At 44.3% G+C, this 26,062-nt stretch overlaps 1 protein-coding gene across 1 annotated transcript in view; it reads right to left on the bottom strand.

Moving 5' to 3' along the window:
- BACH2 (BACH transcriptional regulator 2) overlaps positions 1–26,062 on the bottom strand; it is a 587,303-nt gene that overhangs the window by 313,447 nt on the left and 247,794 nt on the right. Inside the window, exon 3 of the mRNA XM_085611154.1 lies at positions 17,797–17,959. Within this exon, the coding sequence (XP_085467280.1) occupies positions 17,797–17,829 (33 nt within the window). The 5' untranslated portion in view covers positions 17,830–17,959. The remainder of the gene's footprint in view (positions 1–17,796; positions 17,960–26,062) is intronic.

Below are 26,062 nucleotides of genomic sequence, written 5' to 3'. Positions count from 1 at the left end.
TACAATAGACTAAAGTGGAATACATACAAAATCCAGGCATAACACACCAAACAACAGCTAATAAAGGTGTGCACTCCAAAGCACGAGGCACAAAGCTTGAACAGGATTTATAAACTTATGGGGACAGAGAGAGAAGAGCGGGGGAGGAGGGGTCAGAGGGAGAGTGAAAGTGTGCAATTTTCCGTGGAGCTCGGCTCCTGGAAGGCGTGATTGATGGCTGCTGCTGCTGCTAAAAGCACGGGACCACATCCCTAACATGTCATTCTTATCCTCTGACATCTTCCCCCCAGACTGCTCCCTCTGCTCCGGAGATAGCCCTGCGGTACACCGGATATGCGCGTGGGCACACCATCAACGGAGGGGGCAGCCATCATCTCACGAGGCACAGATTCACACGAGGGCAGAGGGAAACCCAGGCCGTGCCTACTCGCTGGGTGCTGGCATTAGTACATTACGCTCCTCCTCTGCTCACAACTGCCCCCCTCCCCCCACCCCGCCCAGGAAAACTGGTATGCCTACCATTATCAAATACATACTCAAAACACAATGGCAAAGCAAACAAGCCTGGTCTTGGTGAGCAGGTGCGATGGTTTGATTAAAAAAAATATATTTTTACTGCAAGCTTGAATCAAAAAAGTAAAAAAATCCTATCAAAATGTGGCTCCAATATGCTTGCAATAAAAACTTTAAAAAAAACTTTCAAAACAATGTAATAGAAAAGGAAGGGTGCTTCTTAGAACAGAGGTTTACTTAATGCAGGCAAAGAACTCCGTCTGAGTTTTTATACACGTCGCAGAAGAATATGATTCTTATTGGCACAAAGAAAAGGGTAGTATTGGCTCTGACTGTATGCTGAAGACATAGTTTAACGACAAAGCAATGACTAAAAGAGGCAAAGTGAAGTATTGGTCTAGTCTACCAGCCCTGCATTGAAGTGCAGTTCATTTTAGGCTGATGTATGTGCACATGCATAAAAACAAACTGCAGTCACTGAAAGGACAAGAGAGGCAATAGCTGAAGTAAGCCTACCCACTGCTGCTCCATGCTGTATGCTACGGTGGGCGGTAGCAAAATGTGAATGACAGCTGAACAGGCCAATGGGTGGAGAGGGCTGACTCAAAGCTTTTCTTCTGAATACATGAGGCTGGCTAGACAGCCAAAGCTATTTCAAGAACAGATGTAAAAATGAGGAAGAAAATGCACATGACCTCAAATTCTAAGCAGTTCAGCCAGGAAGATGAATTAGCCGCTTTTGCAAGCAACCATACCATCAAAATGGCTCCTGTGGATAGGATCACAGAGGAGTCCCTTATACTAGGTCACAAAAAACGTTTGCATATAATATGTGGTACGGGGTTTTAGGAGACAAGGGCACCCCGATATGTGAACCTGGGGTGATAAGGAATAGTTAAGAACAATGGTTCAAGTATGGCCCAAAAGGTCCCAAAGCAAGAGGGGTGACCCAAAGAGGGGCACTGCTTTTTCTAAAAAGTGAAATCAATTCAATAGGGAGCAAGAGACAAACTACGTAAAGGGTCATGTAGGTCAAAAGATGACAGGTATTTATTCAAAACAAATTCAATTGTAGAGTGCTCACATAATAAGAAAGCATGGTGTGAAAGAGTGATAGTGGATTTAAAAAGGCATCGCATTGACAAAAAGAAAGTAGTTGATCTTCATAAATGATTTTAACAAGTTATACGGAATTCATGTTGTGGGGTGGTCGACGGCGTTTCAAACCCAATTATTGGGGTTCATCTTCAGGACAGTGGTGAGCAAGTTGAAAAGAAATTAAAACTGCCCGTAAAGTTACGGTGTAGTTCCTGGAGGCAGTGCTCCAATGAGGGAGGCAGGGGCTTCAAGTCGGCTGTATTAATAAAGAGCCAGATGAATTAGTTAAAGACAAATAAATGTAGGGTAGAGCAGCTGGGCAGTGCAGAGATCTGCCTGGAGAATACATTTCTTTTGAAGGGCGACAGGGCAGTGAATGGGTGCCTGAAGCCGAGCAGTCAGAGACGTCCTGCTGCTGCTGGGGCTGGCCGTGAACAACGGCCTGCCTCCCACATTGGAGCACTGCCTCCAGGAACTACACCGTAACTTAACGGGCAGTTTTAATTTCTTTTCAACTTGCTCACCACTGTCCTGAAGATGAACCCCAATAATTGGGTTTGAAATGCCTTTGTGGGGGCGATATTTTGACGATTGCTTACTACTGTGGTCAGGAACAGAGTCTAAGCTACACGAAGTTTACAGATACTTAGACACCAACATACTTGGAGTACAATTCACATATCAGCACAGCAGGACACATCTCGTCTTCCTGGATGTAGAGCTCTATATACAAGGAGGTTCAATACACAGCAAACTACACCGCAACCCTAATGCATACAATACTGTTTTACATGCGACCAGTGCACATCCCATACATCAAATCAGGGCAATTCGCTTTGGAGAATTCACAAGAGCAAGAAGAAATTGCAGTGAAGATAAAGAATTCCATTCCTGCATACACACCATGAAAAAGAGGTTCAAGGCTAGAGGCTATCAACAGACCACCCTGGATAGGGCAGAAAAACGCATATTGGGTCTACCACGCACAGAGACACTTAGGGTAAAGGGGCCCAGAAACACGTCAACTCAACTGGTAAGACTCATTACCAATCACAACCAAAGAGCAGATGTTCTGACTAAGAGCATGCACAAACATTGGAACATTCTAAGAGCAGATAAATCCATAGAGACTTTCACATCATATAGGCCACTCGTCACCTACAGGAGAGGCACTACATTGAGGACTATCTTGAGTCCCACTGTCCCCAAAGTTGCTGGCAGGAGTGATTGGCTCACTACACGCACACTGGGCTTTCACAAATGTGGGAGCTGTGGGGTGTGTAGATGGGCTGCGCATGACACCAAAAGATTCCGCGGCCCGGATGGGAGGGAATATCAGATCAAGCAAAACATAAATTGCATGACGCGATTTGTTATTTATATCATTGTGTGTAAATGCCGTATGCAATACGTAGGTAGCACGATTCGGATGCTTAAAGATCGCATCAGCGAACATGCTAGGGCACTCAAGCAAAGTGGCATCAGATACCCCATGGCCACTCATGCAAACAGCTGTAGCAAACAAGCACCATATAAACAATTCACATTTTTTTGGAATAGAACAGATCCCACCTCATCACAGGGGCGGGGACAGGGAATTGCCCTTACGCCGTGCAGAAGCAACTTGGATAATGCGTCTTAAAGCGGTTGAGCTAGGTATCAACACAGACCATGAGCTTCAATTCTTCCTAGGTGACTAGACATGTCATTTTACTCCTAGTGTAATATAGTATGTGTACTGGTAGACAAGATTACAGACTCTGTCCAGCCATTGTTCATATCCGCTCTGCATATATGACATATATATGCATTTTGACGTACACATTATTATTACGCTGTCTTTGCTGTGATGATGATTGTTTGTTTACCTACTGCGCCTAGCTGTTTTACAGAATTGTATAAATTTGAATTTGCGTTATGATCTGCATGTATTGTCTGTATACATATTTTTTCTGATCTAGCGCTTTTTATTGAACTATGTAATTTTAATCACAAATATATGTATGAGATATCATGCAAATAGCATATCTCTGCTGGATGATCACATCTTTGTGCATACTCTTGTGCCTCTCTTACTCTTTCACTCTGTCATATCTCTTGCCATACGCCTCCCCGTAGCTGCTGAACCATTTTGGTAGCACTGTCACTACCGACTGACTGCAATCCCTCGACAGAGATCACCTTTCTATTTGATATTTTTTAACTTTACGGGTCCTCCTTTACCCGACAGACGCGCTGGCATGTTTCAGAATGTTTTCAGCATGCTTCCCCCTTGACTATTCAGTCTCTAAGTATTTTGAACACACATCGTGGACGCGCTTACCGCATACTCACTTCCGGGTTGCCTTCCGGAAATGACATTTTAGCTTTCAGGATATGAGTACAAATAGACGATTCAAAATGCGGAGATCACTTCCGGTTTTTCGCAGGTCAAGGGATTCTACAGCGTACTCGCTCATCTCGGCTTACACGCCTTTAAGGTACTTATCCTTTCCCTGATACTATATTTGTTTGATTGGTTTGATTTTCACTTAACGCGTACGGCATACTTACCGGTCTGACTTTTTCGCTTAACGATGGACAGATTTTGTGTTTTGGCGTGGACCCTTTCGATGCCACGCTGCGCCTATATACTCTTACATCCATCTATGGCTCAGGCTACTTGCCGGCTTTAGGCGCTCGCACTCGTAGACCTTGTTGGTGCTGCGACAAGTACACGTGATCGCCTTCTCTTGTGTTATATTATGCGACTACTGTTACTCTGGCTCATATCCCCCTTGCAATTAATTAACATGGGCTTCATCGATCGGGGTGGCCACATTCCCCTTTTGGATTAATAGCACCAGAAGGGTTTAAGTATTAGCTGGGTGTAACGTAGCGATTGTAGGCATATTCTGGCACATATGTTTTGCCTTGTAGTTGATTAACACGATCCTTATACGTTGATTGGAGTGGCGACTCTACCTTTTAGAGTAACAACACTATTAGGGTTTGCTTTGCGCTACTAACATTTTAGTTGTATACATCTCAGGAAACGTACGTTTTCCCCCCTTCCTGACATGTACTGTTCCGCCCTTTTTCTACAGTGCACTCTTTCTTGTGTGGTACTGACCACTTTTCAAATTGAAGCACGTCTTCCACAGTTGCTCACCCTGTGCAGCCGGGATGGAAGTACAACCAGCGGAGAGGTGAGCCTCAAAACCCCTACTGATGTATAGTTTGCATTTTTTAAGAGTTATAGTCGGCGCTTTTACTCACTAGGTTATCACACATTTCTGTAATTACAGATTACTCCTCTCTTTCCATCAGTCCAATAGGTAAGAATACTTAATATTGTATATCTTTCTTAGGAGTAAGACTTTTTTTATCGAATACTAGACGATACATCTCACACTCCTTGCTCTTTTCCCTCTATTCCTTCACTTCTCTTTCATCTACTTCTTCTGTTTTTCTTTTGCCATGGATCATGTTCTGTCCATTTACTAAACGTAACCATATGGTTTAATGATCCAGTGAAGTTCTTTTGAGTCATATGCCAATATCACATGGCAACTTGTATTTTAGTTTGTACTGGTCATCAACTCACGTGAGATGTTACACACGGCGGTATATAGATTCCATATACCCATTCATTCACTTTGTAATTGTTTATATTTCGAGAAGATTTTGTTTAGAATAATGTTGTCTGGTTCACACTCACACCGTACTGGCACCGTGGTGATCATGAAACTTTTTGATATTATTCTTCTGATCATTACTTAGGGAGTGGTTTTGTCACTTGGGGTGCGGTTGCACTTCAGTCACAGTCTTCGCCCATATCTGTTATTTATGTCTGGAATGATATGTAACAATGTCTGATATATTGCCATTGTACATCCTTGTAGCCCTGAAGAAGTCGTAGGTTCATAACCTGACGAAACACGTGTTGGCTGGGCATCGGATCTACATTAAATCAAGAAAAAACATCACATTGGACTACTGTTGTTGTTACGATATTTGGTTGTTTAAACTTTTACGTGCTGCATTTATGCTGTAATACACGTATCACGTGTGCACAGGCCACTTGCTTTCAATCAATCACAGACCTTGGTCTACTTGGGGGGTTCAGGGTCCTTCCCCCGCCTGTGGCACCATTTATAATCCTACATTGCCTCAAACGAACCTACACGCGAGTGGGCGCCATCACATACCGCATCACTACAAACCCTTCTTTATAGTTTACTATAAGTTACATGCCCAGCATGTGATGTGTTACAATTTTGGTGAGGTATGCTGTGCAGAGAGATTAATCGTTTTGTGGACTGGGTAAGTAGCTTGTAGTGTGTCCTATACCATCAGTAGCGGCTTCTCTGCTAAGGCGGAGGGAGGAGCGTCACCCCACTGAGCAACTAAAAATGGGAAAATAAAATCATAATAACTTAATTTTATTATCATTTTATCTAGGCGTACTGGCTCAGTTAGTTTGGGGGCGGGTGGCTGTTTAGAGGCTGGGGGAGGAGTGGTAGGCACTTTCTAAGTGCACATGACATTTTGGCCAGCCATTTCGGACCAGCCAAAATGTCATGCGCATTTTGCATGTTCTCCACCCAGCCTGCATTACAGCCTGGGTGGAGAACATGCCCAGCCTCCCAGGCCCTGTATGAATGCCGAACTACAGTGCTCAAACCAATCACAACGCTGCGGAAAGGCAGCGTAGTGATTGGTCAGGGAAGTCTGGGAGGCTGTGTGCTTCCTGCTGCCCCGGGAGAAGAGGACTGAGGAGAGGCGGCCGTCTGGCCGCATCCAGGTATGTGGATTTATTGTTTTTTTTCAATTCCCTCTCCCCCGACGTCCCCCCGCACCCGTGTGTAGCAGTCGCTACTGGATAACATTTCGGTCCGGTGTGGGTGAGCACTTTAAGTTGGCTAAACATGGTATGTGTGGTGAAATTGTTAATTTTGTCATTAGGAACAAATACAAATTTAGAAAAACCTTTAGTAACTGGCTGCAGACGTTTGTTCCATTTATCTGTGTCCTTCCAGAGCAGTCTCTGGCCCAAACATGACCTACAGCTTACAGAAACAGCAGCTAAAAAGACCTTTTGCTTTACAGCAAATTGCTTGTAGGAAGATGGCTGAAACAAGGCTATACTATGACTTGCGGCCTGTTTTCTCTCTCTAAACAGCGCATGGGTGCGACTAAGATGCAGCAACCAGTAATTGGGACATAGACAAGTCTGACAATTTTGAAGGGGGCATCTACAAAAAATTTGGTGCAATGGAGTATTGCTTGAAACGTTGTGCGTGCAACAATGAGCAACACCACTTAAAAGACAGAACATTGCCAGTAAATATTGAAAGTCTACTGTCCAAAAACGTTTTAGAGTATTGAAGGAACTGCATTGCTGGAAAATAGCTTTCCAAAAGGGTTAATTGGAACCCAAAACAAAGGTAAAATGAAAGCACTGAGGAGGATCTATATTGTTATACCATTTCAGTAGGGACAAAATAAACTGAAGTGAAGTTGGTCCAAGTGTCATGAAGTAAAGACCCAAGCTGAAGAGGGCATGAGTATATGTGATATTGCTTACACCCTTTTCAAACTTTTTACATTCAGAGTTGAACAGATGCAGAAGTGGGTACCCGTGGAGAGTACAGTTTGAAAGCAAATTACTTCTATTTTTAAACACTGACATTCAAACTAAAAAGTCCCTAATCTGCATCATCTGTACTTCAGATGAGATGGCAAATCTCATATCCCTCTCTGTGACATGGAAACTCAAGACACCAAAATAACCTGTAAAGTGTTAGTTTTTCCACTGTTCTTACTTGCTCTCTATAGTTATTGCCCCACATTAATACCACTGCCATGAACCCTTTCACCAGTACCCACACTTCCTTCCTTCCTCTTATTTAACAATAACTTAAAACAGCTGAAGATTTAAAATGCAAGAAATAAAAAAAAAACAATTGATGCCAATCTGGATAACAAATGTGTATCAGTAATCTCAGTCAAAGTCCCAGGTAATCCGCTCTGGACACTGGCTCAATTTGGCAACAGTAGGATTTATCTACCAAACGACAAATCATCCACCGCAACATGAAAGGATTAGCTTTACCCACTAGGTTCAGACAGAGTCAAAGGTCTATGTAAGACCAATAAAGTTGTACAGGGAATTAGCATGTCCAATGAAGTTATTAGATCAGAATTCTATTGCCCTTTGATTATACAATGGCACAATGCAGATATTTTGAACCTGGCAATGAACGACACCGTTTTCTAATGACCCTTCATATCTTCCCTATGCTGTTACCCGTATGCGCACAATATGTCTGTTCTGCAACCTCCACCCCCTCCACTCTTAGTAGATCAGTTAAACCTCTTTGTACTAATGTCAGATACTTTCCACACTAGGTGAACCTCATCAGTGGCGTAACGAAACTTGAGGTGGCCTCCCTGCAAGGTACTTGGAGGGGCCCCCTCCAGACTCAATCAGGAGCTCCCCAGCGATAGTATTGTGCTGAGGGGGCTCACTCCCTGCACCACGGGAGCTGCGGGGGCCTGTGTTACGCCACTGAGTTCCTGGGTGTTGAAGGCTGCATGAAGGAACACCAGCACCAGCGCTTATAGCACTATCCTCACTCCGACAGCACCGGGCGCTCGAGTGCTAACCCAGGGCGACTACAGCCTCTAGAATTCCATGGGTGTTGCTGAAGGTGGGCTGCAGGGAGGAGCACCAGCGCTTATTGTGCTTTCCTCACCCCTGCAGTGTGGGATGTGCACGAGATGCAACCAGCAGGCGCGGCCTGGGCAAAGGCTGGACCAGGAGCAGGCCTATCTGTGCCTGTCAGAGTCTGGAGGAGGATGGGCTGGGCCATCCCTCTTTGTAAAGCAATAAGAAATCTAAGTCTGCTGTCTACCTGTGGCAGTCATTGGAGAAACTGTGAATAACCGACGAAATGGACAAGAGGAAATCAAATAACCCCAGGTTAAGAGCTCTAAGTCAGTATCTTGTTTCACTCATTTTCTTACCAATGCAATGTGTGTGATAAACTCTGAAATTACCTTGGTACAAGATTGGCTAGAAGCACAAAATCTTAGCCACCCCACTTCGGTTCCTGAGGCTCCGCCCCTCACTTATGCTTCTGGCATCCCCCCCCAGGTGTTCCGAGCACTGCAGTTAGACCTGACAAGGCTCAGAGACCTATAAACAGTCATAGCATATTTAATGGCTGTTTTCCGGTTACGTCTGTTAGCCAGCAAACAGATGATTCTCCGCTGACAAAAAAAGAAGGATCATAGTGGGGCATCGGTTTAACCAACACTATGGCAACGGGATCGATCATCATGACCAGAAGAGTGCCTTTGGTGGGTTTAAGACAAAACAAAGTAAGGGGGGTGTATTGTGATTAATTTTAGGAACACTATTGTTGTTAGTCACCTCTTACACAGTTGTAGTCAACTCCCACAACAGTTGATAGCATAAGGACTCTTCCTCTTAGTTTTTCTGCCGGCCTCAAGATTGTTTTACACAGACACCCATCATGCGAGAATTGGAGACCAAAAAAACCCTTCTGTCGCAGAATACAATTTTGAAACGGCAAATGTCTTCTTCCCTATTTGTGATTTGGAGGAAACTGACAGACTACCTTGCAAGGACCTGTTATGCTCAACTATCCCAGGAACAAATCATATTTCTGTATGTTCAGAGATATTTCCGGAGCCCACAATAGTTAACCCAGAGGCAGGAACACGTCCACCTCAAGTAAAGGCCCCTGTAAGTAAGCATATGCTTTTAGTTTCCTGCTGCCACGCGTGCACAGAGCCAGCCTTTGCGGTGCATGGGCGGCAGGCCTTTATCATTATTAAAATGCTCTTCTGCCTCGGAGACCATGCCCAGCCAAACGGTGCGTGCCGTGACAGTGACAGCACGTTAATATGGAAGGTAATTGGTCCCAGAGTTAAGCCAGTCTGTATAGTGCTGAGGGGCCCCCTGGACCTTGGGGCCCCCCCCGCACTGCGGGGTCTATGTTACGCCCCTGAACCTCATATGCTTGACATCAATGGGTGGATCTGTATCAGATTTGACGCAACATCACTAATGAAAAAGCTGAGGAAAACTAGGAGGCTACTGGGAACACGCCAAAAATTGAGCACCTCAGTCTTGTTCGAGTTCAGTGCGCTATATTTTTAAAGCAGTCAGTAATCTCCAAGTACCCTATCATTGGCATATAATGAAGGGCTTCAGTCCCAATATCTATGGAAACCCCCAGCCTTTACCATAAACACTTCAACAGATGTCTACTGACCACGGGGAATGAGGGCCTTCTTGTGCCAGTCGATGCTGTAAGGAATCTGTGCATCAAAACAGATTCCAGTTTGTTCCTCTCTAACCTCTAATCTCACAAGCAGTATCTACAGGGGCCTTTCAAATGAAGAACTTGAAGGAATGATTGACGTCATCTAATTAAGATGGGGAAAGATTGGCCGTGTCACCTACTATAGGCTCTATGCTTGACTGCACCAATCCAGTCTGTCTTGGTTTACTACATTATCTGTTAACGGGGATTAGATTTCTCCAAAACCAGGCAGCCCAGAGGGATTTGGGTGCCCTGAGATTTTGCCACGCATTTAATTTCCTTCTCTCACTCCACGGCCTCCCTTTGAAAGAAAACATTTGTGTTAAATTACTATGTACTGTTACAGGGCCATTCAAGGCAAAATTGAAACATCTGGTTTTTCGGACCTTCCAGGAAACACTCGGGTAAGCAGTAGAGCTCAGCTTGTCAGGGAGCACCTTCCAATATCTGGCTGCTTAGGCAGAAAAACTAGGGAGATACATCCTTGCTTTAAGAATTCAGGGAGTGCAGCGCTCCTCTCGGCTTACACTGAAGAACGTGATTCTGAATAAACATTTAGGCATTGCCTTGTTGCTCCAAATTTTCATTCCATCGACAAAATGCATTTTCATACAGCTAATCCAAATAAGAATCATTTACATAGTGAGTAGTCATCCAGATTTTTGGCATGGTTTGGGCCATTGTGGACACACCTGATCTATACTGTACTGGTTTTCTCCTTCACAGGCTTGGTAGGATATTTTCTGAGCAAAATAACTTTTTTTTCGTACCGAGAGGTTTAGGATGTGGGTGCAAGTAAGGAAGGGGAAGCAAGACTGTGGGTGTACACAATGCTGCAGAGGCGGCAATGGAAACATTGCACGTATCGCAAGAGTTCAAAGGGCAGCTCGAGGTGAAGGATGCGACAAGTAAAGACGTGTGAAGCCTGAGCTAAGACTGGTTCGAAAGGAACCTTTCCCACAGAGAATGGGAGCTCCTTTCACTCAGATATCTAGTTCCATGGTGCCAAGGAGACAATGCAAAGTAAGACAACTACGTGAAAGTGTAAGCCAGTGGCGCAACGAAACTTGAGGCCCCCTCCTGCAAAGTGCATGAAGGGGGCCCCCATACTCCGGACTCAGTCAAGTGCTCTCAGGCCCGCCCGTGCACAGTGAAGCAGGGAGCCCCATGGAGCTCAGGGGCTTCTGTTACGCCACTGGAGTACGCCACCCCAGAGGAAAGAAAGGAAACCTGCAATATTGCACTGCTAGCCTAGCAGTGTACTAGTGAATGGGCACTCGCGTCGAAGAGGTTTCAAAGGAAAACATATTACAAAGAAAGGGGGAAATCCGCCCTATATTATGAGCCGCGAATGCATATTCATTTGGTTGGATGCATGGCAAATGGTTCACCCAGGAACATCGTCTTTAAACTGAACCTTCTCTGAATTTCTCTCTCACATTTCATCACATAACTAGAATAACCACTTAGTGGGAGAGTGGAGGTGGTCATAGATCAGGAAGTAATGCCTAGTCTTCATAGATTGTTGAACCCAAAGTGGATATGGCTGAACTCCCGTCCTCGTGCATGGATGGTTTCATAACGACTATTGCAGATGTACCTATGTTTTCTGCAACCAACCACTAGAAGAAGTAACCTTCATTTTATTGCTGTGTAACTGTTTGCAATTTCTGCAATCATGGGTCAATGATGCACAAGGCTCTTCGGCACATGGCTTGCTATATATTTTTTTTTTTAAACTCTCTGGCTACCTCTGCTGATAGACGTTTTGACTCTTGAAGTGTGGTCCACATTTTAGACTTCATATGCACAGATCCCATGAGACTTTACTTTCACATACTTCAGCTGCCCCAATCACCTAACAGGATCATTTGTTAACCCCTTCGACACGCATGACGGAACGGTTCCGTCATGCACGTCGGTTGCGCTGTGCGCATGACGGAACCGTTCCGTCATGGCCCCGCCCGCGCACGGAACCTTCAGCGTGGCGCGGAAATCCGCACCGCGCTGAAGGGGTTAATAAACCCTCAAGTAGACCCAGGCTTCTAATGACATCGCAACTAGTGGCCATGTTAGATTAAAGTAGCAGAACTGCTAAAAGTTCAGCATAAGGATAAGATCTTGGTTACATTAGATATCTTCCCTGAAGTAGCTACCTCTGACCCTGAAACTCCTCTGTGACTCAGAGGCAGTGCTTAATTTGAGCCTGTGGTTTATGGTGCTCGGCACCGGCACTTAATTGTCAACACCGGCGCTTGTGACAATCTGCCAAAAGTTGGCGCAGTCTGGCTTATTTAGAGATGACCATAACAACAGTTGATTATTAATTCAATATACATAAAAATGACTATTACCTGTCGCCCAAGCCTTTCTTACAGCTTTTGGGGGCCTGAAATAGTCTGAATTGTCACACTTGTAGGAGTTTGACGGTTAGTAGTTGTGACGTTACTATCATTGGCAGCTCTGGCAGGGGTAATGTGTGGTGCAATCTGCAGTGGCCTCCTGACAAGAGCCCTGGCTCTTTTTTTTTGTGCTTGTTTTTTTTTTACAAATTAAGGGTATGGCTGTGTGAACACTCAAATGTAGTCAATCCTACCAAACTAAATGTGAAACTTGCAGGTGTAAACCTACAGCCACTTAGATGCTAAGCTTGCCTCTAATTCTGCAGATCGCATTTGTTTCAAAAGCAAGCAGGGGAACCTAAGCCCAAGCCTGTATTGCCAGGAACCCTTTTTAATTCCGAGCAAGAAGAACGCTGCAAATGAAAAGCACAACACATTTACATATTTAATATTGTAAGTGCCTCTCCCTGAGACAGCTACGCAATCTGTTTACACTATGCAGAACTGGTAGAAGATTTAGGGATGACTTGCATAGCAAAGGAGCTAACATTTGGGATCCTATTTCCCCATAAACATCCATATTCCCTTGGAATTTTCTACAAAGCTTTATACTGGTTTTACTTGCTTAGACCCCTCATCTTCTGATCCGCTGACTACATTTATTATTACCTTGAAATCTGGCGCTTAGCTTGATTATTGCACACTATGATTCTTGACAGCACCGATAATGCACACATGCCCTGTGTTGGTCGTCTACTGGAACCAGCCGCACTGCCTTGACCATCTGGGATACACTTTAAAGTGATGCAAGTCACTCACTGACATATTCACGGGAATAGTTTGCTTCATTTAGATTAACTACAAATTCACCATCCATAGTGTCCGCGAAAACTGAATTAGAGCTTTTTATATTCCAGAAGAAGCTCACAGCCTTGCCTTTTACCTTTGTATGGGTCACCCTAACGTTTGTAGAAAGATCTGTTCAGAATGTATTTTAAAAAAGTACATATAATTTGATATAACCCATACAGGCGGCACAAAATACGTGCTCAACCAAGCATCCGCAGTGGTACTGAGAATACTGTGTCCTCGTCACTCATTCATCCATATGACACTGACAACAGATTCATTATCCAACCGCTTGTGAAAGTCGTAAGCACTATGTTCAGTGAGTAGCTGTGGAATGATTACATGGGATTCACCCCATTACAGGAGTGAAGTCTAATGTTGACTACAGTTTCTTTGAATCAGAACATAAGGTCTACATTAACAACAACTGTGTTTGCGTACCCTTGATGGTGCTGTGTGGCACTTCCAAATAGATTTCTTGGTGCCATACCTCCATCTAGTCATCAATCTCTGTCTAGCTACCTATCCCTCAGAACATTCTCCATTTAGCTATTATTATCAATCAGTACAATTAAAATTCCTTCTTACTGATCAACCTATGAACTTGACTATCGACTATCGGCCTACCTGCCTATCTATATCTATCAATCTATATAACTATCAATATATATTCATTTATCTAGCGCCTTTCTCTCATTACCATTCTACCAATGCATCTATTTATCCACTTATCTCGCATGCTACCTCTGTGTTATTAATCTGCTTGTCATTCTATTTGCCGAGACACCTATTCCAGGTTTCTCCAACGAGCAGCTCATAAGCTACTGGTAGCTCTCCAGCTACCTGGAAGTAGTACTCCTGTGTGTAGACAACCCTACTAAATTAGAAGTTATTGTTTGGCTAAAATAATTTACGGATACCAAAATTGAGAGTGAGTATTTGAGATGAAAATGTGTTTATTTTCAGAACTCATGTGCTTATATTTTAAGGAAAATGGCTGAATTTCCAAAATATATTTAAATCTGATATTGCCATAATAAATCATGTGGCATTGAAGAGACATTTTACACATATTATTACCTTGGTAATAGAGGCACTGCAGCTATGGCTGTAATGTATTACGCATGTCGAGGCATTTCATACTGACAAAGCCGGCTGATGAACTGAGGCGATTGCGGATAGTAAACCGCTGGAACCTTGCATATGGTGGCCACTATTACTATGCTAATATTAGAAGCTCTCAATAAGTTCATTAAACATAAGTAGCTCTCAATACAGAAAATTTTGGAGATCCCTGACCTATTCCATCAGTCTTCAATCTATTTTTACTCGTCTGCTCAAAGTAGCCAATGGTGAAAATCAGGGCAAGTGTAAAGCTCGTGTGGCGATGGTCATTTCCGGCTTTGCTGGTCACCTATTGATGCTTCCTTGAAGATTCTTTCTTGGGTTATTTGTTGCAAAATCAGTAACTGCATAAACATCATGCTGTGAACCTGACCTGCCACAGCAGAGCTGAACAGGATGCATTAGTGCACATTTCAACTGAAGTCTTTGACTCTAATCACTCATTTATTCTTTCAATATCACCGCTGCGGCCCTGAAATCAATGCATCAGTTTGCGCATCAGCAGCAGCAAAGACATCTTGCCAGTAGCCATTCACACTCATCTACGCCCACTCTTGGCTTAATTTCCGGTGGATCAAAAAGGAGTGCCAAGTCCTCGGAGGCACACTTCACTCTCCAAGCATAATACATGTGAGTGGTAAACACATATTTGTGGCGAGGAGCATTTTTGTAAAATGAACAGCTTTTTGTTCCTGCATTCACACATTGTCAAAGTGCAAAACTGGAATCCACAGTCCTTGTACAGGCCCTTCTTAGGCTCTGCTTGCAGCACTGCCAGCTGCTTCTTCTACGGTGTGTTATAGATTGTTAAAATCATAAGATTGTGTGACCACCCATGTTTCTACTTGAGCCTTTAATTCTTTGATTGCGACACAGGACAGATCATGGAGAAGCCATTTATCAGGATTTTTTCGCCTGCTGATCAATGTGCATGCTCCCTCGACATTACTTATTCGCCATCGTACAGAAAATGGCAAGGACGTACAAAAAGCAAAGGCCCTACGTCTGTGAGCAAAAATTACATTTAAATATCTTGCATAAAACTAATCAGTATTAATCAATTCAACAAGACATCAACAAAATCAAATTGAACATCATCACTAAAAATATTGACACTTGAAGTAAGCGTGACAGCTTTGGGCCCTCATGCCAACCACAGCTTTGGGCAGAGTAGTTCAGGGTTTACGGCAACGTTTGCACAGGGTAACTTATCAAGATTACGCTCTCAACGTGAGTGAAATGCACTTTTCATTGACTGACTTCGAGGACTCGATTTTGTGTGCACTGATTCTACAGAGAGGCTCAAAAGGCCTACCCCCTGTGCCGACACCACCATCCACTCAAGGCTGTCTCCTCGCTGTTCTGCGCGGGTGGGACCAGTGATGTATCTCCTGTGCAGAAACAGAGAGTTGAATGCATACTAGTACCTTTGTTTGCCTACGTTTGGAACAGAGAAAGTAGTCTATTATCCCAGCACCTCCTGAAGTAACTGGGAGCCGGAAAACAAACACCTGAGGCCTAACTTTCAACAGGCCCTTCAGATACCCAAGTCACGCGCAGAAAGCCTCTGACAAAGAGCGACTTGTGCGGCGGGAACCGCTCTCCTAACCACAAACACAGCTTAGTGCGCACAAAGCCAGCAGTGTAGTTTAGGATAATTCCACGGGGGAATGTAGCAATGTTTCCTTTTTTTTATTGGTGTAATGACCTCACAACTACCGACATCCTGTCTCACCTCATTATTCCAACAAGTCCTATCAAACATCACAGCAAGATCAGAAGGAACCTGCGTCCATGAACTCATGCACAAGGAATTCAGGTCCTGATCCAGAAATTATAGGTGCCAGACACTTCTGACAAGGTTCAGTGGCAGAGTTATTCTGCGAGCACCATTCTGATCAAAGGGACGGGACAAACCAAGCTAAAAATAAAACCTATAAATGCTGTTTGGAGGTAATTGGAAAAGAATGACTTTGTGGTCAGCATATGATTTTGTGTTTCTTGTTTTGAAGCTGTCACTTCCTGCCGCTAAACTGAAAGGGCCTCCATGTATCGCTTTCTGAGTCACAACCCCGGAGGCAGAGGATCCAGAATGACTCAGACCAATAATGACGCGCAGCTTAAAAATGGTGGCGCCAATTTGATGGCAGCGGGCCCTCATTCAGTTAAAAACACTACTTGCGCTCTACTGAGACAGCGGCAACTGTGGCAGGCGAGTTTTCATTTGAGGGCTACTTTGGCCACACAATTTCCCAGAAACCATTTGTAGCACAGATCGCCACTGATGCGCACAAACACATGTGCACACGATCACAAACACCAGACTACCATTCTGAGTCAGAACTCTAGAAAGCCAGTTCCGGCATCTGAAATTCTTAACATGGCAAGAGCTTTCGAAATAAATCGGAGGGCGTTCAACAAGCCTTAATCGCAACCCATTCCTGAAAAGAAGCGGAAATCCGAAAACACGAGGTGGCGGAGCTGCTCGTTTCACTTATTAGTCCCCCTGACAAGTGCGGTTGCTTTCGCTCTTCTCGTTGACATGCATCCTGAGATGCTCATGTAAGAGCCTTCTGCAATCTAATTACCTTCAGTAAGTGCTGCGCAGTGATCGTGCAGCGATGCTATTTCGTGCATCCATTAGCAAAGTTTTACAGGCACACAAAGTAGCTACTGTGTTGTTGTGGTAGGTGACATCTCATAATGGAGTATCATCACACTGAATGGCAAAATGAAAAATTTTCAAAATAAAATGGATGCAGTGGCTTGATGTAGCATGAGCTCTGTGAGAACACTGTGGCCTTAATCTGTCAAGGGCAGAATATTTTATACTTTATTAGGATGGAATCCGCGTTGGGTTCAAACTCAGTTTGAGAAGAGGGAGCTGGCAAAAAGCCTAGGCGAGAGGACCTAATGAAATCATGCTTGAAGAATCTATAATGCATGCCCGATGCTACCAATTGACTGCATGCTCACTTGCTAGCCAGCGACGGCATTCATGGAGCGTGCCTACCATTGTCTGGCAGCAAGCATGTTACTGCTCGCTCCTACTGGATATGCATGAAGACAGAAACTATGCTATCCAATGTCTACGCTTGGCATTTCTTTTCTGTTCCCTCACATCCTTTCGCAGACATATTAAAAAGGAACGAAAGGAGTAAGAGGTGAACTGCATTATGGGTGTGTGAATAAGCCAGTAAACACCACTATATTAGAGCTATCTTTGGAGGGTTGTGAGGCAGGAATAACTAACAATGGGTTAGTCGCCTGGCTTGTGACCATTGAGTGCCGTGTTAAAGACATTAGGTGGTCGGCGTGCTGGTGTACACAGATTCCAGAAGAGGCTCTTCCGCTTCCTAGTAATGCATCCCTTCTGTGATATACACAAGTTATACAAATTCTACAAGATGTGCAAGGCAAGCTAGGACCCCAATTTGTCAATGTTCAGACTTCTTTAATGAACCTCTATCTAAAGCAGACACATCAGATTATAAGGCAAGGAAGGACAGGCGAACAGAATGAAATGTTACCTTTAAATGGTGCCTCTCTCTATTAGTAAACATTTTCTTGCAGCCAAAGAAATGCTACTCATGTAAGAGATGGCCTTCTTTCTGAAAAGGTCTGCTCCTGGACGTCATTGTGGGCTCATGGAAGACTTGGTCACGGCGTCCAGGTTCAATGATGTTGCAGCACCTACAAGAAATGAAACAAGGTTAGACATTTTAAAATAGAAAATATGGAGAAAAAATAATCAAAAATAATCAGTTAAAATGGGATTATAGCTACTACACTGACAAAGTCGGCTACAGAGAGAAAATGTCTTGGGTTGGCATCAATGAATGAATTGGCATAACTTATGCCTATATCAAACTATTTACCTAGCACCTATCCACCCACTATTTTAGAGGCGCTGATCTGTCATCGCACAGGAAAAACCTCCAGATCACACCACGCTGCTGCTAGCATGAAAATGATTTATGCGTTCCTTTGGCCTTTCATCACTTTATTTGATCAGAGATGGTGTGGAGGTAGGCCAGCCCACTCAGGATGATTAAACGAAAGGTCATGCAAACCGTGATCACGTGTGGCTTGTGTACCGTCGCAGTGTAGGTTGATCTTGTCTTGTGTCTCTGTAGAACGCGTCAGGACCCTAGTGGGTGTCGGAGCTTGGTAGATTTAGGAACGAGGGTGTAGGGAAGGCATTAGTGTGTCAATGTGGGCCAGGAGGGACAGAAGGTTTTCTCATCAGCCAGTAGTTTTCTGTCACCATTCCCCACATCAGATGGAGGAAGGGGTGAGAAAAAAGGCTGGTTTCACTTTAGAATGGCTACAGGTATGAGGGCATCTGCACTCTAGAGCCAAGAAGCTCCCTGGCCTTGGGGTAGAGGCCATCTTCCTGAAACCAGACACGCCTACCCATGGGGTGGTAAGAGAAGGAATGAGATGAGGATAGAGATGTGCATGAGTATGTGTTTGTTTTCACTGTCAGTCAGCATGTTGCTTTATCCTGCTTTTTCACGATGGAAAGCCTTCTGTGATCCAGACCAGTATGCTGGTTCTTTTCAAACACAGCCATGCGAGTTTCACATTTCCAAAGTCCAAGCACTGTCCAAAATAACCTAGACAGGGAGGGTTTGTTTAGCTACTGCTGTATTTTAAGACTACATATTGTTACATATCGTTGAAGATAGTGGAAATTATCTGTCAGGATTTGCATGGCAGAACAGTAATGCACACATTTCAGCTGTGGTTAATTAGTAAAAAAAAAATAAGTGCTGGTGCTCTGATCAGAAGACTGCTTGCACAGGCCGGTTTCTCCTGTTAGCACCGCCTAAAATACAACTATGAAAGCGGGGAGAGGATGTGGCGTAATGGCCAGAGCTGGTGACTTCGGCACTTGCGGACCAGGTTCGAGCCTCGGCGTCGGCTCAACATCCTGTGATTCTGGGCAAATCACTTAATCTCCCTATGCCTACCATAAATAAATGTGTCCTTAACTGCTGCTCATGAAAAGTGCCGGTGTTGATGATTAACTGCCAGTGCTGAGCACTAAAAACCACCGGCTCAAATTAAGCACTGCCTTTCAGTTAGGAAATAAGAAAATATATGCCTGGCTGCCAAGAACCAGAGCGCTGATCAGCAATTAACAACTTTTAATCGGCTCACTGCTAATTACTTTGAATGATTTTGACCTCACAACCATCTTCATTTTTTACCATGATAAACAGCGAGCCGAATTAATCTGAAATGCAATCTACACATCATAGGTGCATAGCACCAAACACTTGAGCAATTGTGTAAACAGTAGAGACCGTAAAGCCAGGTTGCACTCCAAGGTTGACGACACATAACACACCAAATTTGTAAGTAGCTTTACCATGCAACGATCTCATCCATAATTGTTTTACTATTGATTTATTTCTATTGGTGTTTTGCTTTTTTCTCATCACAGAACAGCTTCTCTATTCAACACCTCTACCACTGCTCTGGTTTTAGTGCTCCATCATGCCTACGTAACCATGTACCATTATTGTCCTCACTTAAGACATTTCTTGTAGACATCATGTCACTTTTTTCAAAATAAATATATGAAGGTTCCGCCTGCAACAGAAAACATACCCAATCAGTGTCGGCAACAAGTGCGGGGATAGGAGGGGAAAGTAACAGTGGCAGAGGGGCGTGTTCTCACACATGAAATCCAATAAGCACCTGTGCCATTTAGAAACACTCAGTGAGCATAACTGTAATAACCTGAACTGGTTTCTTGCTGAATCCTTATAGAATACTATCAAGCTGTGCCGTATCTTACGTGTACAGCCTCACTCTCGCACCTGGTGTCATACACTAGAATTCCTAAATAGCTTGCTCAGCTTCGAAAGTTTACATTTTATATCAGTTTTTAAGGTAGTTTGGGTACTATCCCATGATTTCGGCGTGTCCATCTGTATTGTTCTTTCAGTTACGTCACATGACCTACATTTGAGTCCTTTAAATGAAGACATGTACATTTGTATTCTGAGAATGTGTTTTAACTTTATGCTCACAGCGTGCCAGTGGACCCCTTATCGCTTGGCTATGTGATCCACTGACCATTTTGTTTTGATAATAAACATTTTCAGACTTCAAATTTGGCATGAGTGCGGATGTCTTTGAGTATCCTTGTGATGCTAATGCTATATGGTGTGTACGTAAAGCAGCAAAGTGGCTGCACAGTGGTCTCCAAGTGCCTTACTAAATCTTTGGCAACTTCTTATTGTGGTGCCTTCATGTTTTTACAAGGCGGATCTTGTCCCACACCCCACGATTGGTCCCCTCACTCTGAAGACATAGGGTTGAGCTGTTAACTCCACTGTAACCCTAAAGGAGAGCATCAAGTTAAGTAATCGCTTCATCTGGGAAAAGATTCAGCTCCGTGGAGCATCTCCAGTGTTGACGCCATAGGGTCCCAGGATGTTCTGTGGCATCCCTACAAGCACCTTCAGAACTGTAAAGTACTTAATCTAACTATAACCATCAGGTTTGTGGCACCACTAAATGACAGGTCTTCCAAAAGCCTATACACTGTTTTTCTTAGTAGATAATACGGGGTACCCCCGCCAAAACAGTATATATAGCCCACGCAGGGGAATTCTCCTACGTACTTCCTATTTCGACAATGACCACTGCCTCGTGAGTTTCTAAAACGCCCCCACTCCACAATGACTGCTCTCTCACACATTTTTCCGCCATGAATGGTGATGAGTTATTCCCTCATGGGTCAGTGGGGAGCATCAGAGACATGGACCAGGGTCAAGAGGTAAACACACATTTGAAGTGGCAGAGAAGCACTTTATTATGTATCTGTGTGTTTTGTTATTTTGTTATTGTGGCGTGAGCGCTCCACTTAAAGGAACAAAGTAACATATGCCTCCCTTCTACTTCTAATGTGTCAATGAGAGAAAAATAGCCACAGTCAAGAGTCAACTTTCGGCTGTTAAATTCTGCAGAAAGTGAGAGAAGTTACAATGGATCAAAGTAAAACAAACATTTTGGCTCCCTTGTTTTTTGTTTTATATTGTGGGTCTATCAATGGCAAAAAAGTGTTCGTTGTAACTTCCTCGTTAACAGCAAACTGTAAACCTCGAATATTCACTTTTAGTTGCGACCATAATTTAACCTAGGGGCAGATTTTATTGAGAGTCAACCGTGAAAGTGCAACTCGAGACGTCCTCTGACAATCCTTCGTGATACTGACGCAGCAGAGGTGGGGAATACAAAAGGTATTTCATAAGGGGAGGGGTGGTCACACCTCTCATTCAAGCACCATCCAAGCATGTGATTTTTGTATATTTGACCCCCATTCGGGTGACTTTGCTCTGCATGATGGCTGTGTTTGTACTTGATTTATGTCATTCATTTGGTGATGGCAGTATCCATGGAAGGGTTAATTGTTTCTAGAAGGTTCTAATATACTTGCAAGCATTATAGTTGTTGTTAAAGTAAAAGTCAGCGACAAGGAGGTGTTGCCAGTAAATCTGTTTATCTTCCAGGGGATTAGCATCACTTTTTGTACCCCTCACATGAACCTTTCCTGCCACACCTCCTTTATAATTTTGCTACAGTTTTACTAAAAGAAGTGTTGGCTGATTCACAAAAAATACTGTTCTTCTGCTTTTTGGCGCGTAATCCAAGGAGGCCCTTTCTTTCACACTCCTGGCCTGGCTCGGGTTTGCCAATTTCATATAAATAGCCCCACGTGGGCTTAATCAGATAACATGTGAGCGCCTGTCCTGACAGAGTAGCAGTTCAGCCAATGAAAGAACCTCTTCATAAGACACCTTCAAGTATAGTCAAGGTTTCCTCCACAATCTACTCCAAAGCACAGGTAGATCGAAGGACACCGGGAGGCAGATTGGCAGCACCCCGAGTTTGTTCTTAGCAGCACGGTCATCCACCCTTCACTACCAGAAGGAACAACGTTCTGCCAGTGTTTCAGGTGTCCATTTCAAAGGGCTCCATCTTTTCAAGGTCAGACTTGAGTAATGTATTTGGTGCTAGTTCTGTTCTTTCAAGATTGGTCCTTGTAGTGTTATTTATCACATGTCTTAAATGCAAAACCAAGAGCTCCAGAATGCAAAGAAAGAAAACAGAACCTAGATGGGATTCTGATATCTGACACTGAACAACTTGATCACTGCCAGCCTCAGGCAAGTCACAATGTGCCCTTCTCAAGCGTTCTCAATGGAGAGGCGATGGCCTTGCATGGCACATCCGTCAACTCAATAAAAGAAGAAAGTGGAGCAGCAATTGTGGTCCGTGTCCAGGGCAATCACCGTGGAATCATGTTATTCCCGGCTCGGCCACAAGCACCAACCACAGTAAGCCTCAAAGGTAATGTTCAACATCTCACAGCAGCACTAGTCCCCCACAGAATCAAAGCAAACACTAATCAAAGAACCAAGGGATCTATGACTGGTGCAGACCTCCCGCAGATTAGGAAAGTGCTTCAGAAGCTACCTAGGAAATCATCTTTCAGCATGCAAGATTTGAAAGTCAATTTGAAAGATTATCCTTTTTTTATCATCCTCCTTGAGTTTCTCTCAAATGTACTTTTACCCTTTGAAAAATGTATATATTTCACAAAACAAAGTTGTATAAATCGAAGAGTGGGGGATGCAGGTGTTGGAATAGGGTTATGTAGGTAGAAATGTAAGTTATGATATACTTGTTGGGTGTGAACATAAGGTCAGAGTGAGTGTGGATGCATGTGGCAAATCGAATTTAGGCATGAGGGTGCATGTGGCAGTGGTGGTTTACGGGTGATGGAAAGGAAACAAGATGTTAAAGGAGATGAAATGAAGTGGACAGCAGTAAGATGTTGGGACAAGCATGAAGTTGTGTGCAAGTGGCACGTAGGCTCAATCAAGTGTTGTAGCTGGTTATACAGGTGCTGGTGTGGAGTGCATGGGAAGGTCTGGTGTAAGCTAGGGTGTAGGTGGAGGGCCAGAGTAGTGATTGTTTTAGTGATGCGGTGTGAAGGGTGTACATAGTGGTGTAGGAAGTGGTGCAGGAAGTGGTAGAGTATCACAGCATTAGTAGTATTTCTACATCAAAGTGCTGTGAGTGGCAAAGAACAGTTTGAGCGGTGACAGCCCAAAGCAGAAAGACCCTCAGCAATCCAATTACTAAGAGAGGGGACTAATCTGCAAAAAAACAGATTTTAATTTTCTTATGGAACATCAGGTGCAAATTTAGGATCCAGATTTGTTCAGGAAGGGAGTTCTACAGCCTGGCAGCCACCACTGGGAAAGGACATTCCCCCCACCTGAATTTCTTGCATAGAGGAATCACCTCCATATATCATCCAGCTGATCTCAGAGGCCTCCTTGGTGCATTCCAGTTCAGGGACGTCCTTGGGATAACTCCACCCTGGAGATTGAAGAGCTTTGTGTGTCAAGCAGCGAGTTTTAAGGGACTCCCGCTTCTTAACTGGGAGCCAATGAAGGATCTCAAGCCTTCCCTGATAGGAAGGGCGTTTAGGTACTCCCAGGACAAAATGTGCAGCAGCATTCTGAATGATTTGGAGCTTATTTAAAGAGTATTGTTTGGCATTTAAATATAGAGCATTACAGTTGTCAAGGTGAGAGGTGATATGTGCAATGACGGCTGACACCCTGAGCTCTTTCGGGCGTAAAGGCAGTATTTTCTTCAAGATCCCAGTCATCCAGAAATAGGAGCTCACTGTTCTATTAACCTGAGTGACAAGATGTTATCAAAATCACAGCAAGGTTTTTTGCCGCTGGAGCGGGTAAAGTTCCACATGTGTCTGGCCAGCAATAGTTGGCCCAAACTGAGCTATCCACTCCGAATGCCATGATCTCGGTTTTATCCTCATTCATTTTGAGCCAGTTCTCCCTCATCCACCAGCTACTCTCCTGCAAAAAAAGCCCTAAACCTGCCCGCCACCTCTTCCCAGTCATCGGAGCTGGAGGCTATGATCTGGGTGTCATCGATGATATCTGGAAACAAAAGAGCGCGCCAGTTTCACCAGAGGGGCAATATACAAATGAAATAGTCTTAGGGAAGACCCATGGGGAATCCCACTGGGGAACTGAAAGGGTGCTGCTCTGATGTCTTCACAGCTAACTGTAATCATTCTATCCCACAGGATGGATGCAAACCATTTAAGGGCCGCGTCCTTCAACCCGGCCTGCCGCAGCCTCTGCACCAACAATGATGGAGATTTGGTGTCAAATGCTGCTGACAGGTCAAGCAAAACCAGGATAGCCAGGCATCCCTGGTCAACTTGCCTGTGAATGGAATCCGCGATAGCTATAAGTGCAGATTTGGTGCTATTATTCCTTCTGACCCTGTTCTGAGAAGGGTCCAGGGTTTCTTAATCTAGGAGATACTTGGCTAATTTGTAGATTAAACGCTTCTCCAAGATCTTGGCAGGAGCAAGCAACAAAGAGATCGGGTACGAGTTTTTCAGATCACTGAAGTCTCCTTCAGTCTTCATAAGGATGACTACTGCCACCTTATAGCCCTGTGGTTACACCCAGGACTCCAGGACCTCCGAGTAGATCTTCTCCATGGCCTCTGCCACAGATGTAACGGTCTAGTTGTCCCTGCAGAAAGGAGCCCCTAGCCCGGAAGGAGAAGCACACATTCTATCACTCTCTGGCCCGGCGTGGCGTGGCCAGACCAAATCCCAGACCGAGCCAGAGACTGGCAGACTTTGTATGCTAATCACTTGTTAAGGTTTTGAATATCAACTTGGGATGGAATGTAACGGTCTAGTTGTCCCTGCAGAAAGGGGCCCCAAGCCCGGAAGGACAAGCACACATTGTTTCACTCTCTGGCCAGGAGTGGCCAGTGAGCTTAAATAAACGGGCAGAGGTCGCGCGTGACTTCCGGCCCACTACAGTGCTCATGAGTCTGCATGTGTTCCTGTTAGCGCCGCTATCACTACAGATGCTGTAGCCTATGATACCATCACAATAAGGTCTGGAACCAACTGCAGGACCCTAGGTGGACAAGGGTTTGTCAGGTGAGCCCAAGGTGGTGTCACCTAGCAGGGTCTTGATTTTAAGCTCAGGCAGCGGAGGGAACCTGACTAAGCAACTGGGGTTAGGTCGTTCTGAAGACGTATCTTCCTGGCAACAGGGTGACTGTATCCCAGAATCAACGAGTTCGTCCATGGGAACCGGGAAGTCTGCATAGATCTTCATGAGCTTATCTTTGAAGAACTCTGCCACGTTACTGCAGAAAGCTTTTGAGTGTTCAACCAACTGATAAATAGGAGGTGACATAATAGTGCACACCGTATTGAACAGCTCTTTCGAGCCGTTATTAGCCGACCTGAACCTCTGGGAGAAGTATACTTATTTTGCTTCTTTAATCAGACTTTTATATTTAACAGTGAGCTCCCTGAGTTTGACTCTCTCTTCCAGTTTAGGAGCCAGTCTCCATTTCCACTCCTGCCTCCTACGCTACCTTTGGAGCTCCTTGAGCTCCCCTGAAAACCACGGGCAGGTGTTGTCTTCCTATCCTGCAGCCGGCTGTCATCAGGGGGCCAACCTCTTTTACTGCCGACCTGACTCATTTGTTAAAATTCTCTGCAGATGAGCCCAAGCCCCAAAGGTCCTTCTCCTTAAATTTTTCCAAGGCATTAGCAAACTCCCACTCCTCAATTTTCCCCCAGTTTCTGATGCTCTTAGAGGTGCTCCGTCTGCTTTACACCAACCGTGCCTTATAGACTTTAAACAATACCACACTTTGGTCAGACCAGCTTATTGGCATGCATTCCCTTTCGTC

This window comes from Triturus cristatus, chromosome 6, assembly GCF_964204655.1.
Source record: "Triturus cristatus chromosome 6, aTriCri1.1, whole genome shotgun sequence".
Lineage (NCBI taxonomy): Eukaryota > Metazoa > Chordata > Amphibia > Caudata > Salamandridae > Triturus > Triturus cristatus.
The sequence above is the reverse complement of the archived record's forward strand: the minus strand, read 5'-3'. Positions and strand labels throughout refer to the sequence as shown.